Source organism: Fusarium graminearum, chromosome 3 (assembly GCF_000240135.3).
Source record: "Fusarium graminearum PH-1 chromosome 3, whole genome shotgun sequence".
Classification (NCBI taxonomy): domain Eukaryota; kingdom Fungi; phylum Ascomycota; class Sordariomycetes; order Hypocreales; family Nectriaceae; genus Fusarium; species Fusarium graminearum.
Window position 1 is genome coordinate 1,154,899 of NC_026476.1, and position 15,247 is coordinate 1,170,145.

A 15,247-nucleotide genomic window follows, 5' to 3' on the forward strand; every position below is an offset into this window, starting at 1 on the left:
GATGGCTAATTTGTACTTGAAACTCGAATGCCTATGACCTGTCGACGAAATATGTACTATCAACAGCTACACGGTCCGGCCGGAATCATGTGGATTGTCGTCGAGAACGTAATATACAATTGTTTGAGGTCAGTATTTAGAATCCGCGCGACGGCCGTCGGACAATTTCGTGAGACGTTGTACTCGGGTTTTAACGGTTCTGATCGATGTATAAGGTCCTCGAGCTACACTTGTGTCTCAAGTTAGTAATAATCATACGTGAGTTGCAGTGGAAGCAAATATATCAAGTTAATGTCAAGACGTTGAGCCAGAATATTTTCGTAAACAGAAAACAGTATGGTTTCTGATGTGCCCGCGCAACAGTACAAGAATGGGCTCTGAGCCCGGGGGTAATCATAGGTAGCTGTGCCTCTGAACATGCGCAACAAAAGATCGATATTGATTGGCGGCACTGACTGGCATGAAGCTGATTCAAGGAAAAGACAAACTCACCAGGATGACGTCAAATTCCCAAGGTAAGGCTGTGCTGATCGATAATGGGATCAGGATGCGCAGAGACAAGATGAAGGATGGTCTAATGAGGAGACGAAGAGATCGTGAGCTGACGGTTTCACAAAAGATGCAACGAGAGGTAAATAAAAGTAGAAGGCTGAGAGGTAGAAGGGACGAAGCTGGCGCGCCGGTGATCAGGGAAAATGTACTGTACCTTTTTTGGATTTAGGGGCCCTCGCCTCTGTTGGATGAGTGAAGTTGAAGTTGGGTGGTACTTTAGAGTACCTTGAACCTAGTAGCACCACGAGGCCGCGTTGAACAAATGTGGCTCAGCTCCAACTTTCGCCTTTTGCTCGATCTTTGGACCCTGAATTGCAGTGCAAGCAAATGATTTACAACGCCACTTGTGTAGGAACGCTATCGGGGAATAAGCTGGGGAGGTGAAGATAGGGTAGTTTTTGTTTGTGATTTTAGAACCAGTCAACACAGGACGCTGTTAGAAGGCCAGCAGCAAGACTTGATGTACAGGCCATGTAAGTAGTAGGTAAATAAATGTACGGATAGACAGGGTCTCGTTGGATGTGGAAGAAAACAAACATGTGGCGGGGTTTCTTTTGCACCAGCAACCAAAATGACCCCAGACCCCCACCTCGGCACTGTCAATCACCAGGGGCCGTTATTGTTGTTCAGCCCAACAATGAGCGCTAGAAAGAATAAAAAATTGGCAATTACAGTGGTGAGTTTCTGTTTGTAACTCAATTCCCGGCCGTTCGCTAAACAGGTTTACAGAAACAAACTAAATCCTCCTGACCAGTACACTTAACGGCTGAGAGACAAGAAACCTCCAACTGACTGACGACGAGGTTGTAAGCACAGCCACATACGCCACGCCAGCACAGCCACATGTTTTCATCGATCTTGACATCATCGCAAGGCCCAGAAGAACAGGATCATGACAGGTGTATCACCAGAGTCAGTAGACAAATGACTTGTCAAGATTGTACAGCATCTGTGCAATACTGTTTCGGATACTTCATTGGGGCAGACTTATCATGAGGGGATGCTTAAAGAACTGCAAGAGCATGCACATCAGTGCCAGGCGCCACGGTTGGCTTACACACGAGCTAGTACATCGATGCAGATCTCAAGACCTGTGCTTCGTTGAATTAATTACAACCAGCAAAGTTGCCATGAGTGCCGCATCGTGAAACCGAAAGGGAAAGGACTCTTCAGCACACAAATCAAATAATGAATCGCTGGAAAGCACCAATGCAATGGGGAACCCTACTTCAATAGAATACACCTAGTCCTGTTAACTTCCCTGAGCCGCCTTTTCGGCAGCGAGCTTGGCCTCCATCTTCCGTCGCGCAGCAAGAATCATCTCGTCCCTCCTACGCTGCAACGAAGCCTGGCGCTCATCCTTGTTGGAGCTCCAACCCTTTCCCTTGGCATCCTGGTCCTCTTGCGATACGGCATCTAGCTTGTTCTTGAGGTTGTATCGCGTGATGAGATCCGGCTGCGCTGGCTTCTCGGGTTGTCGAGGCGCTGTAGTTGCGCTGCCACTAGTTGCGGCCTGGCCTGGAGGTGGTGGCGGCTGGAAGGTAACGGGGGGCTAAGCGAGTGGTGATGCTGTCAGTGAAAGGTCTTTTGGTCACTCAACGGCAACGCGCAGGGATGTTGCATACCGTGTCCAGTCGGCCTGAGAGTATGCGTTCCGTCGTGGTCTGGATGTTTCCACCATTGCGCTGCAGATCCCAAAGAATGCTTCGCCTATCCGCCTGCGGAAACATCTGTTGTATTCTCTCAACAGCAATCTCCCTTGATCGAAGAAATGCCTCGGGGGATCGCGCAGGTCGGGGCGGCGAGGGTGCTGAAAAGAACATGTATCTTATCACCAGGCCGGAGATGGCCAGGATGGCCAGTAGATATGGCAGCGAGATTTGGTCGTCCGACATGATGGTATCGTGCACAAGATAAGGACGAACTATTCGCTGAAGACTGTGACTAGAAAACCGGTCGAGAGACTTGATCGCCCGGGAATCAAGCCAAAATAACGGTGGGTGGTATATGTACAGTTGTATGTTGAAGAGCTAGGCCAGCCAGGTAGAGCGGGAGCTTGGATCGTGGGCCAGGTGCACGTAATAAGCGTTACATACGCCAATATCCACTACGGATGGGGCAAGATGATTCTAGCTCCGCTGATTGCTACCTTGGAAATCACATGTGGGAGATCCTCGGCTAATCGCCCCAACGACGCCCGTACATACATGGTTGACTTCAACAAAAGTTAGTAGTCAACTGACGAAGCTGTATTCTTCATGAGTCGAACTCGACAGTTTTCCAAAATTCAAGTTTAACGTGAATGATATCACGATGAACACAAAGTATTGCACAGAACTGAAAAGCATCGTTCATTGACACGACAGTCCTATAACCAGGCGACAAGCCAGCCCTCAGTAATGGAAGAGCGTTCATTCATAACCAGGTCCGATCCCATCCCCAAGAGAAACAGAAGCCTTGCCCTGTCTTGATGCCATAACGCCCATCCGTATGTTTCATACGTATCAATCACCATGCTCCCTCACCTAAGGAAATCGTCTCCAAACAGGGCTGCACATGGCCCTTTCATGGCCCGACTTGCGCCTGGTTCAATGTTGTATCTAGATCACCATAGTGCAGTGTGAACTCCTTCTTTTCGTTTGTTAGTTTTTGCCACTGAAAAATTTCAGCGAGTCGACTTACGCGGTCCTTACGCCAGTTGTTTGGGTCCCAGACTATGTAGAAACCCCGCTCGTGGTTGGGGCTCAGTATTTGAGGAGTCATGTGCTCGTCTTTGGTCAACCAGAGCTCCATTTTCCTGTGCCATCTCCAGTTTCGCGAATGTCTAGTAGAGAGTTAGTAAGACACAATAGGTGGGATCGAGAAATGCTTACAGCTCCACAGCAGCCATTTGCTGCTTCACATCCGCTGTGCAACTGTAAAAGATCCAAAATAGAGTCTCCTCGTTGAAGCTCGCGATTTTACTTTCGATCGGTTGCACGTTTGTTACATTGTAACAATCCGGCAATCGAAATTTGCCATTAGCAAGCGGCACCCGGGGAGGTGAGTCGTCAAAAAGCGAGTAGTTTTGTGTAGAAAACAACCTGTAAACATTTTAGTGGAAGTTAATAGCCTCAGGTCAGTATACTTACTCGGGAGAACTTATGTCCAGTCCCAACGAAGAAGGGTCCATGCCAACGACCATGGCGTGGTAGTCGGGGTAGTTGTGCATTAACGTCTGCAATCCCTTGATCCCCCACTTATCCACTGCAGGCATGCCAGCAAGAGGGTCAATGATCTCGGAGCCATGGGGTTCTTGATCGTCTTTCGCTTTCAAAGATACAGGATCGTTGTTGAATGCTGCAGCAGGAGAATCAACATCAGTAGAACCATCCTCTCTAGTCGGCTTTTGCCGAGGATCTTCCTCCAAACCAGGAGGCTTGCCATCCTGCGGTCTTGAAGAGCCTGGGGCAATTAGTATTTTCGTATCTTGAGGTTGTACGGCGATAAACATACCAGGAGCTCCAATACCAGGCGGTGATCTCACTTCATTGGCGCGACTGTTAGCCGACAATGCATTCAAAAGACCATTCCCCCTATTGCTTGTTGAAGGCCCAGGGCCGGCTTGAGATCCAAAGCCTAGAGAAGACATGAGGTTCGCCGTCCTATCTGACCCCAGCTCGCCATTCGAGGTTTGGTTGAGTGGTGGGAAGTCGTCAACGCTGCTTGGTTGAGGTTGTTGTCCAATGTTGCCTTGGTTACCGAACCTGAATCCGCCTGGCACTCTTGATGAGGTGGGACTGAACATGTCATCCTGGCCGCCTTGCTGGGGAGTAGCTTGGTTGCGTTGGATGGGCCCCCCCAAGTTCCGCGATCCAGCAGTCGACCACATAGATGACTGGTTGGCGTTGGACATTTGGGCGTTGTTCGATAATGATGGGAATTCACTAGGCAGTGTCAGCAAGCGCGTTTAAAAATTCGGTATTTGAAACAATTCAATGCCCAAAGGAGTGTCTTGGCTCCTCCGCCATGAACTGCTACCAGATATACGTACGACAAGTCAAGGGATGTTGAGGGTTGAGAGCCTGTCAAGCTTTGCGCAAAGCTAACGTTTCCGCCGAGTTGACGGCCAGCATTCTGGGGACCTGCTCCTGCCATTGGAACCCCTCCGAAAGCCCAGCCAGAATTGTTGTTTCCTATATTTGTTCGCCAATATTAGCCTAAGCCCGTCGTTGATGCAACACAGCCAACGCCAGCACAGCGCATAAACCGCAATCATCTCGGTACGGCGTACCTAGTTTTCCGTTCGGTAATCGATTCGTTGCTGCTCGTCCTGGCTGTTGGGGTTGTTGTTGACCTCCAAATCCACCAGGCATCCCGCGAAGTGTCTGTGGCACTGCCCCTGCGATTCGATGACATGGTCAGCGTTTATTCTGCCAATGCTTGCTTGAATGTTCTGCTTTTCCCATAGCAACATCTCCAATATCTCCCGATCCGATCCTAGCCCGCATTCGGGCCCATTGAGGCAACCCTGACGGCACATGGACAGGGTCATTGAGGTCGGCGGAGGGGTTGCAGGTCGTCAACGGAGTCGTAGAGCTCGCGAATGCGTATGCTGGCGCACATGTTTCTCTCGATGCAGTGATATACCGAAGGCATGGAGGGTGACGAAGATTGGGAGATTTCGCTTGCAGCGCGGGGTCTGAAGGCTACTGGAAGAATAAGGTCGTGGGGGTGCGTCCTACCTGGCCTATTCATAGTAGTAGAGGTTTGTCGCGAGCGACTAAGGTAAGGTGCAGCGCGGTACGGTGTTGCAAAATGGATGTGTCGTAGCAAAGTTATTCGGTCGGTGCGACGTCGATGCCTTTTTGTGCCGAGGGAGACAAAAAGGTAAGGATGTTTGTCGATGCGATCGTTTGCTTTCAGGGCTGAGCCTGGCCTTGTTCTGTTGCTGTGTTGGAGAAGGCTGGCCGGTACTTTGGCAAGGTGGATGGATGATGATCCGTGAGCGGGAATAAGTGGGTACACCCCGACATCATGGCAAACACCAATAATGTCTAAAATGCATCATGCACAAACTACAATAAACGTGAACAAACACTAGAGATTGCGTGGTTTATTAAGGACTCGGCATTCAATATACCTTGTAAACATTGTTGTTTTCAACGCCCCACGGGGAAAAGGTCCAACGCCATGCCATCGACAAAGGCACAGTTGCGAAATGCATCAGCTTCACTGTCCGCTCTCAAGTTCAACGGCTGGTCCTCTTAGCTCATAACCTATCTATGCAGTACTTTTATTTGATGGCCTGTTTGAAACTATCCTCAAATCCAACGCCTGCTACATTTCTTCCAATCAAAATGATCTTACCCTCCTTGGGTGTCTCGTCTCCCGACGGCCCGTCATTTATCTCAAAAACCTCCCTCACCCCCTGCAGCATCTTGACATCTCCATTTGCAAACACAAGACGTCCTTTTGAGCGGTGAATCTCAAAATTTCTCTCCTCTTTCGCGTCGGGTAGTTTGCTGTCCCACAGGACTGATCGTAGCCAACGGTCAACAGTGTCCAGTTGTTCCGGTTCAAGGCGACCGACAGGAATGTTGACAGTTGAGATGGTCTGAACGGTTAGCGACCTACTTCCTTGTAGATTTTGAATCCTCGGCCGGGAACTTACAGGGTCGAGATGGCTGTGGCCCTTGGCACTAGCATCTGATTCATTGAACTGATCATATGCGTGCAAATCGAGCAGGAATCCCTCTAGCTGGGGGACCACGCTCCTCTCCGTGACATGGATCTTGGCAAGGCCATTGATTGACTGGATTCTCTCCTTGACTTGGTTGAGTTCCGTTTCGGATACCATATCAGCCTTGTTAATCACAATCACATCCGCATGGGAAATTTGGACGTGGGCGGTTGTCATGACTGGACCATGGCCATCGTGGTCGTGCCCCTCAACAATACCCTTTGGGTCATCAAGACTGAGCAAGATGTTCTTCGCATCGACTAGAGTGACAATACCGTCGAGGTAAATGGTACTTCCAAGTCCATCGTCTACCCAGAAGAGAGGGGCCAAGTTACCGGGATCAGCTAGTCCAGTGGTTTCGAGAAGGATGTAATCAAAGGCGCCCTTCTTCGACATCAAAGATTCTATGGCGTTAACTCCAGTATCCCTAACGTGAGTTAGCATTATAGCAACTGTGATTTTCGTACGACTTACTTGACAGAACAGCAGATACAGCCGTTACCAACTTCCAACCACTCCTCTACTTGCTCATCACCCTTGTTCACAGTAAGGGACTTCTCAATGTCGAGCGCTACAGTGCCACTTAGAAAAGCAAATTTGGTCCTCTTTGAAACACTTACAGTCTCCAAATTCTGTCCATCGTGTTAGCGAATATTTATCGAAAAGTCATGAAGTTTCCTAACCATTCATTATGACGGCAATCTTTTTGCCATGCTGGGCTGTGAGGATGTAGTTCAACAATGTTGTTTTACCAGCACCAAGATACCCTGTAAATTGTTAGACCTGCGTATCTAAATAAATCGGTGTAAATACCTGTCACAATCGTGATAGGGACTTTGACTGTGATCTCTTCATCCACGTCGTTTGTGGTTGTATCGACCAACTCTGGCGGGGCATCGTCATCAAAATCCATTGCTGTAGGGTGACGGACCGGCCGTTGAATTTATTCTGAGTTTGAGACGACGTTGAGAGGTGTTTACCGTCTAAAGTATAATGCTGATTTCTTTGAGTTGCAAGGAAGTGATCTAGACAACTTCTCACGTTTGTACTACGTAGGTATGTATGTAAATATCCACCTTCCTTCTTAAATCATGTTCTTGTAGAACCGATGGAGTACCTCTCAGATGCGTGTAAATTGCACGGATCCCCTTTAGCTGCATTTGGCTCTTCCCCTGTGCTGTTATGCATGTATCGAATCTCCACTATAGACTCCCCCAGCTTAGCCCTGTCCAGCCACTTGTCAACCAGTGCAGCCTCGTGGAATTAGGCGCCCAGCTTTCACCATAACCATATATTCACGTTCAACATTGCGATTTTCCATACGAAGCCGATATCTTGCCCATAATGTCGCTGGCACCGAGTTCACCAAGGCTACCAAGCCCTCCGCCCGCCGCTGAGATTCAGATGGCGCCCATGTCTCCGTCCGGTGGCCCAGCAGCCAGTCTTCAGACAACACCTCAAGAGCAGACACAGCTTGAAGCTAGCTCCAGGCGGCGGATACATCCAGGAACGAAAGCGGCAGATATGGCAGCTGGTCCTCCCTTGATACCCCTACACGAAGTACTTGTGCCATTATGAAGATATCATGAGCTGCAGGCTAACATCACCCAGCTCGACTCTGCCTTTCAACTTCAAGAACATCTGACTGCCCTCCATTGCTACCATACCGCCTCCAATACTCAACCGATTTCTCGCGAAACCGCATTACAGCTTGCGACTCCTCCCAGCGGCGTTGACCGAACCATCTGGCTCTATGAGCTCTGCCGCTTCCTCATCTCAAAGTGCAACTCATTGATCGTTGGCTTCCTCTTCGACACCCCACCATGTAGTGCGAACACGTGCCCTGAGATGCGCGCTTCCGAATGGCAGTTCCTCTGTGCTGTGCATGAGCAACCCAAGAGTTGCTGCGCCATCGACTACTGCTGTCATACCCTGGACTGGGCTGCCAACGTTGTAACCGACCAAAAGATCTTCCCTAGCCGGTTTGTTGTTCACAACGACAATCATAGTAAGAATTTTGGCGTCAAGAATCTCGTCAATGTGTTCCGCCGGCTGCATCGCATATTTGCCCACGCCTGGTTCCAGCACCGTGGTATTTTCTGGTCTGTCGAGGGGGAAACAGGGCTCTATGTCTTTTTCAAGACAGTATGCGATTTGTACGACCTGCTGCCCGCTGAGAACTACAAGTTGCCCCCTGAAGCAGAAGGACTCGAGGCGCCCCATGTTGAACAGGAGGCCACGCAGCCTCCACCTACTATTCTCAAGCCCTCGTCTCAACAGCGAGGTCCTCCCGCTGAGGAAGATAACATGCATCCCACAAGAACGAACACTCGCCGACACATTCGAAGCAGCCCTTCAACAGGAAGCGCCGTAACAACTGTAATTGAAGCTGAAGAGGAAGATGCAGATGGAGTTTCAAGGAGGCTCAAAAACATGCACCTCACCGCACCGTCCCCAGTAGAAGAAGAGCCAGAAGTTGCCGAGGTTCCCGTTATTGTTGAACAAGAAGTTATAGGCGAGGCTGAGTCCCGAACCCGCGACCCTCACCCTGAAGAAGCTGAAGAGGACGAAATCGAGGACGAAGGAGACGAGGACGCTGACCAAACAATCGTTGGGGATGCATCTGAAAAAGACCCTACAGAGGACGAAGACACCCAAAATAATGAACCCGAGCCAACACTTGAACCAGTCGAGTCCAAAGAAACCAAAGAAGCTAAAGAAAAGAGTGGCTCAGAGGAAGACTCGTCTGAAGAGAAGCCCACGGAGTCACCAGAGTCTACTGGAGATTTAACCATAGATGCTTCTGACGCCACACTCGATACCGAGAGCAAACCCTCTGAAGAGGAAACGGAAGCTAAAGACACCAAGTCTCCAAGCGAAAGTAAAAAAGATGAGAAATGATGTATGAGAAGAAGAAAAACCATGTTCATTCAGCTCACCTCTCATATCGGGATATGGCCGTTGTGTAGTATATAATACATATATCTAATAATACATCTGAGTACCAAACTCAGATTGCACACATCAAGTTCTTGCAACTCTAGGCCAACACTTGCAATATCAAGTGACATTTCCCCTTGTCTGAAAGGACCCCAGTCATCGTCCAAAGACGTGGTTTCTCCCTTTGCTCCTGTTTCCTCCCTTGTCTAACCATGTCCATGGATTTCATTGATCATTCTTTGATCAACATTTACCTCATGTGTACCTAATACCCACCGTCTTTATGTATAAACCTCGCTTTCGTTATCCAGAAGAAGAATGTTATTGTTATCCACATACATGTGCGGTAGTCGTCGCATGTAAGTGGCCCCACCGCATTTACAACACGGAAGCCAGGCACTTATTCACTACACTGCAGTATTTCTCGACGAGGCCCTCAATAGCTTCTGGCGGTTAGGCCCGCCCCTGCCTATGAATCCGAACCTGGACCAGAACCTGATGGCGCATTGGCATCGTCCATCAATGTCATCTTCGCGAAGATATGCCGCACCTCGCGGAGACTCTCCTGCTGGGCTGTGACGGCTGCCGCATTACGCTCATCCGCAAAATTTCGAATTTCTCGCAACACGGGGCTGAATCCTTCCCCGTCAGGAAGCCACCATTGTACGCAAGACGTTTCCCGAAACAACTCGGCCATTTTGGTACGCAAAGGCAAAGGGTGAATATAGCTATGTCAGAATTAGCATTTCCATCTCCAACAGTTTCTGCCAAGAGCCCCTGAAAGTGAGCATGCTCTTACCCCATTGTTTCCAGTAAGGCGAACTTCCGACGAAACCACATATGGTGCCGTGCATCCTGGGGACAGAACAGAGCTGCAATAGCGATGCAAGCCTGAATAAGAACTAGAACGCCTCTGGGAGTGGAAGGCCAGAATTCTAACGTTTCGAAATATTGGCAGGTTCTGTAGGCATGGCGATTCAGATCCGCGAACAGTTGATCTGGCCTGGTACCTGAGGACTGGCATTTGTGCATTATCATGATGCTATTCCACTCCGCACATAGAACCGTAACATCGAATAGTGGGCGTTCGTAGAGTATTCCGACCGTGTAAGGGTTCACAAAATCCTCCGGGTCGAGTGTTTCGGAAGGAGGGAAATCTCGAACAAGGTATTTCGGGTCCTGGAGAGCAGGATCTCTTTTCTCTTTCCAGTCTATTAGCCGTTGGTTGATAATTTCGTGTTCTTTGATAAAGTCTTCGGGAGATATCTGGTCTCTGCTGCCTCGCGCGAATAAGATCGACATGTCGTAGGAGATAAGGCGAAGCTGAGCAGACCATTCATCGATTTTCCAGTGTATTTCGTCTGGGTTGGTAACGACTCCTGCCTTGTAGAAATCCAACATGGCCTGAAACCATTCTCGTGGTAGGTCGGTAGGGAAGCCTCCCATCAAGGCAACAAAATTGTCGAACCGAGCGTACCAGCTAAGGCACATACGTCCCACAGGAGATTGCATTATGGTTTGTGGTGTGAAAATGCTCGTTATTATTCCAAAGGCCGCTTTCTGATGCCCCATGAGATTGACCCAGTCGCCAAAGTACTCCTATACAATATGATTAGCGAACACTTGAGTGTAAGAACTGATAGCAACACGTACTTCAATAGTAGCTAGCTGCAATATCGTCAAAAGGGTGGCAATATTGGGCTTCTCCTTTCGTTGCAGCAGACTCAGCAACTGCGTTACGCTTTTGTTGTAGTATTGTAAAAAGTCTTGGAGCTTCCCATGTGGATTCTGGAGCGTGGAGTGGTATGCTGAGAAACCTACTACCGCGTTCAATAACGGTTCGTGACGGGTAGCCATGTTGGGCAAGATTTTTGTGAAGAACTCGTCCGAGTCAAGCGGTATGCAGTAGTTAAAGTGATTGAGATTTTCAACAAAGAATGAGAGGCCCTGCTGGTACTGTGGCGGGAGATGTGACCAGTCGGTTTCTCCGAGGTTGGCAGGGAAGTCAGAAGAGGGATACACAGTTGCCAGACTACTTGGAGTAGCTGTTGTGGTGGAAGGAGAGGCGCTCTTCGATTGTATAGAAAAATCCGGGGACCTTGTATGGCCTTCTGTCTCCTCATCTTCATCCACAATCGTCTCAAGCTTTTTGTCTTGTTCGGCGTCCTCGTCGTCTTCTGACTTTGACGAAGTAGGGCTAGTTTGCTGAGCAGATGTAGTTGGGTCTTTACTTTTACCACTCGATACTGATGAACCTTTTGAGGACGGGGGATCGGGGTAAACACATTCTCGGTTTCCCTTTTTGCAACCTTGGTAGCGTCAGCATATTGATCCTGTGCAAGGAAGCAGTTCAGTCCTGCACTCACGTTCGCAAACTGGTCTATTTTCGTCACACTGAGTGTATTAGACACGTTTTCAGATATAAGGCAGAAATGCATTGTCGAGCACATACCTTGACTCTTCGACTTCGACACATGAAGCAGCCGGAACGAGTCCGCCGGTGTTTGACCTGGTCAATGGCCGTGGGTGTGCCGGCTGCCGATTTTCGACGTGATTTCTGTGATTTGCCTGGGTTGAACATCATCGGATCGGGGAATCCGGTGAAGTACCCAAGCTGCTGATATGGCCCTGGTATTGTGGCGGGCATCATGTGCATTGGTGCACCATGAATTTGCTGATCAAGCATCTCTTCAGGGGATGCCGTCGGGTTTATCCCCGCCCCCGACATTGACGATAGAAAGTGGTGATAATAGTCTCCCATTGTGGAATGTCAGCTGGTGAAGCTGGAGTCACTCAAAGCTTCAAGCTAGCTGGAGTTGAGAGAGTGATTCAATAAGTCGTGGCTTGCATGCTTTCAAGAGAGAAATGTTTACTGAATGAGAAGGACCCACGAGAGTCGAGAGGCGCAAACTGTACAGGGCGGTTTCTTCCTCGGTATCCTGAAAGTTGTTCTGGTAGAGCAATAAGTATTGAAGGTCGACTATCGATAACCCAGCTCCAACTTGGTGAGATTATAAGAGGATTTCAATGGAATGCTTCCAGCCAAGTAAGGAAAACTAGTGTTCTAGGAGTGACTTGGCGAATGAACTCGGCCCCGTTCTTTGCAGTTGAACAGAATAGCGAAATAAGCAGAAAGATAATGTAAATGGAGTTCAAAACTTTGAAGGGGTTCTTGAAAGAGGAGAATATTAACAAAGATAGCAAAATTGACTTGTTGTCGGTAATTATCAATCAATCCTCGGCGCAATCTTATATGTTACTGTACTTGCTGGATGAAGTTTTTGTAAGATGGTGCTTTGATCAATAGCGAGGGAGACCTGAGATAGTTGTATTGTGGGAAGGGTCTTCAATAATGAGAAAGGGCATGTACACATGCACGGCCAGCTTGAGAATTGAGGGGCACTATCATTAGAGACAGGGAGGAGAGATTGATCGATGCAGGTTGTCAGTGGCCTTAACAGCAGGACATTAAATTGATAACTGGTCCTCAGATCCACGTAGGGGGGGGGCGTCCTTTGACAACGGCAACAGCGGGGATGTGTTGACTTGGAGTGGATTGGCTATGCGGTTGGCTGAGCCCCTGTGGGTGAAGATGAAAGCCAAAGCTATCCTTGGGCCCTGAGAAAGGGATCCTGTCGTATGCAAGCCTGACGGGGCGTTAAATCGCTGATCAATGAAAGGTCCGGGCTCGTGGGTCCCGGTAACCGGCCAAGAGCTTAAACCTGTGCCCTTTGACTGTCCGGCGAGGGAACGATCCCACGTTCTCTGACAGGCACCTTTTAATCGCGGGTAGATGGTCCGGGCTAGAATGCGACTCTGGTACTCTGTAGTGGGAATAGAGCAGAAATGACCGGTATTAACGTTGCGTATGTAGCGGAGTCAATGCCTTCCAGTGTAGGATACGACTTTTCGTCTTTGAGCAAATGTCGAGGTGTGGAATAGATGTGTAATATCTTAGTCCAGGCGGTGTTGAGTTCCCACAACTTCGGAGGATGGCTGGATCAGCTAAGAACTGGTAGCTGGTTGAAGCTGTCTCAGTATAGGACTATTGGCGGAAGAAGAAACTCGGGAAATTTGGTCAAGGGCTGAGACGTGCCCGCAAGGTGAAATCCGCGACTAAGACACGTCGAGTAAAGAACAGCAACGGTGGTATGGGTGCGAAGCTGACGATGACATATAAACCCATCGACAGCGCGTTCAGTTAGCAAAAACGATGATCGATGGACCAGGGGTAATTAGAATGCTGTTACAAAGATTGGGTGACCAGATGGATGATGTTATTGCCAAATAGAACGTGGGGCGGGCTGAGCTTCTCAGAGTGGAGGGAATGGGAGTGAGAGTCGAAAGGGAACGGGAACGGGAAGGAACGAACACCCCTCAGCTCTACTACCTACCTAGTCCACCTAAGGCAATGACAAACCATGTGCTTGCCATGAGATATCCCAGAATATCCCACTGTTCTGGCAAGACACTTCTGTTGGATTTGTACTAGGGATGTAGGTACCTGCCTACTCTAGACCTTGGGCTTAGAAAGAGGCAGGCACAGGTGTACCAAGGGATAGAAAGTACCTACCTATAATCGAGGTCAACCTAGAATCCTTCTCTCATCTACGGGCCTACTTGGTACCAAGGCAATCTCTGCCTTTGCCCATTAAACTAATAAAACATTTTCTTTTCTTTTTTTGTCTCTCCAAAATCTTACCTCACAATTGTTAGATCGACCAGGATTCCAATACCCCCGAGAAGCTCCGCTTTGTTCGACATGGAATGGAATGCGTCCGATCTCCTGGGTCCTGTTTCTCTCCGTACGAAATGCCGTTAAGGCTTTACCTGACTAGGACAATGCCGAAGCCGCAGACGGACCTCTGCTGCTGATGGGCCGGTCTTAGTCAAATTATAGCTGTCGGAACCGCTTTCCTAGCTTTGGGTTACCAAGTTCTAGGTAAGGAAACACCCATGATATAGGTAGTGTCTAACAGGTATCTTTTACTCAATGGGGTCTTGACCCAACGACTCTAATATTGAACGATGTGGAATGGACTCAAACAACCTGGGCCCCAGCAATCCTAACGCTCTTTCACCTCCCGTTCACTCAATGTGGAATGGACATCCTGCTTGGCCTAATATCCAAAGCATCTATCGATCACTGCCAACCCTTGCGATTAGGGTTCACACTGGCATGATCTGGTCCCATTACATCAATCCACATCGAAGGACAGACTTGAGGATCAAGACGAACCTTGGAATGGTTCAGATCCATGACGGTCACAACGTCTATGATACATATGATAGCCAATTCAGGCCATGATACAATGCTCTTTAAGACAATGTACATGCAACCGCCACCGTGTTAATCTGGCCTTGTTGCGCCTGTCGGAACTATAGGTCAGGGATCGCCCATGAACAGGATCAATCATCAACGGTGGCACAACCTATCAGGACTCCCAGGGTGGGAGCTCCTGGATAGCTGGACTGAGACCTGAGAGCTAGGAGCACAATAATGTCGACAGCCCTATACCAAGTTTTGATCAGAAATGAAGCGTCCGCTGACATCGTCCGCCGTTTCTGCTGTTTCAGCAGGCTTCTGCCCTTTTCTCCTCCACACAAAGCTCACGTTAAAAAAAAACACCCCCACAGACTTTTCTCTTCTCTACATGGCGGCGCCCGTCTTGACAGGCTTGGCATTGAAATGCGGTCATGGTCCGTGGTTCAAGACGACCAAGATGACGATCGAACAGGACATTGTCAACAAGGATGCACGTACTGCATAGTATGAGATGATCTAGGTAACGCTTTGGAGGATGTTGCGGAGGGAAAAAGTGACAGCCATGGTCCGATACATCCTAATTTGTGGTGACAAAAGCGGCGAGCGGCTTGATGATGATGTCCTAACGCTTGGATCAAATTCCGCTCCCGGCACTACCTATGTGTGGGTATGAGTCGCGTGGCTGGAACTAGCAATGAACGTCTTTGTGGGTCACAGCTGTCAGAGAGTTGGTTTGGGCTCACAATCCATTCTATTCTCTCTTGTCG

The 15,247-nt window shown here is 48.9% G+C and overlaps 6 protein-coding genes across 6 annotated transcripts; 2 read left to right on the forward strand and 4 right to left on the reverse strand.

The window, feature by feature from the left end:
• Window positions 1-417: 417 nt before the first annotated feature.
• On the forward strand, window positions 418-1,200 carry FGSG_12684 (uncharacterized protein; the record flags this gene model as incomplete). Its single annotated transcript, XM_011325291.1, has 5 exons — window positions 418-515; window positions 547-631; window positions 826-932; window positions 982-1,025; window positions 1,163-1,200. The coding sequence occupies 5 exons, from the start codon at window positions 418-420 to the stop codon at window positions 1,198-1,200; spliced, it is 372 nt and encodes a 123-aa protein (XP_011323593.1).
• Window positions 1,201-1,645: 445 nt separating this feature from the next.
• Window positions 1,646-2,547, reverse strand: FGSG_05099 (uncharacterized protein). Its single transcript, XM_011325292.1, has 2 exons — window positions 2,178-2,547; window positions 1,646-2,104 (listed from the first exon to the last, which is right to left on the reverse strand). The coding sequence occupies exons 1-2, from the start codon at window positions 2,445-2,447 to the stop codon at window positions 1,805-1,807; spliced, it is 570 nt and encodes a 189-aa protein (XP_011323594.1). The 5' UTR covers window positions 2,448-2,547; the 3' UTR covers window positions 1,646-1,804.
• A 570-nt stretch (window positions 2,548-3,117) lies between these two features.
• On the reverse strand, window positions 3,118-5,289 carry FGSG_12685 (uncharacterized protein; the record flags this gene model as incomplete). Its single annotated transcript, XM_011325293.1, has 7 exons — window positions 3,118-3,376; window positions 3,426-3,635; window positions 3,684-3,996; window positions 4,048-4,478; window positions 4,586-4,727; window positions 4,826-4,933; window positions 5,277-5,289. The coding sequence occupies 7 exons, from the start codon at window positions 5,287-5,289 to the stop codon at window positions 3,118-3,120; spliced, it is 1,476 nt and encodes a 491-aa protein (XP_011323595.1).
• A 666-nt stretch (window positions 5,290-5,955) lies between these two features.
• FGSG_12686 (uncharacterized protein) lies at window positions 5,956-6,960 on the reverse strand (the record flags this gene model as incomplete). The annotated part of the gene is made up of 4 exons (XM_011325294.1): window positions 5,956-6,069; window positions 6,206-6,701; window positions 6,749-6,906; window positions 6,958-6,960. The coding sequence occupies 4 exons, from the start codon at window positions 6,958-6,960 to the stop codon at window positions 5,956-5,958; spliced, it is 771 nt and encodes a 256-aa protein (XP_011323596.1).
• A 658-nt stretch (window positions 6,961-7,618) lies between these two features.
• FGSG_05101 (uncharacterized protein) lies at window positions 7,619-9,175 on the forward strand (the record flags this gene model as incomplete). Its single annotated transcript, XM_011325295.1, has 2 exons — window positions 7,619-7,834; window positions 7,886-9,175. The coding sequence occupies 2 exons, from the start codon at window positions 7,619-7,621 to the stop codon at window positions 9,173-9,175; spliced, it is 1,506 nt and encodes a 501-aa protein (XP_011323597.1).
• A 508-nt stretch (window positions 9,176-9,683) lies between these two features.
• On the reverse strand, window positions 9,684-11,975 carry FGSG_05102 (uncharacterized protein; the record flags this gene model as incomplete). The annotated part of the gene is made up of 5 exons (XM_011325296.1): window positions 9,684-9,942; window positions 10,014-10,813; window positions 10,868-11,419; window positions 11,470-11,547; window positions 11,667-11,975. 5 exons carry the CDS (start codon window positions 11,973-11,975, stop codon window positions 9,684-9,686), a joined length of 1,998 nt encoding a protein of 665 aa, XP_011323598.1.
• Window positions 11,976-15,247: the final 3,272 nt, after the last annotated feature.

What these genes read in the sequence shown, in the direction of transcription:
- FGSG_05099 (XM_011325292.1), bottom strand. Translation starts at nt 2,447, where the DNA reads ATGTCGGACGACCAAATCTCGCTGCCATATCTACTGGCCATCCTGGCC. An exon ending in TCTCAGGCCGACTGGACACG is followed by an intron (nt 2,105 to 2,177) that starts GTATGCAACATC and finishes CCACTCGCTTAG; the next exon opens with CCCCCCGTTACCTTCCAGCC.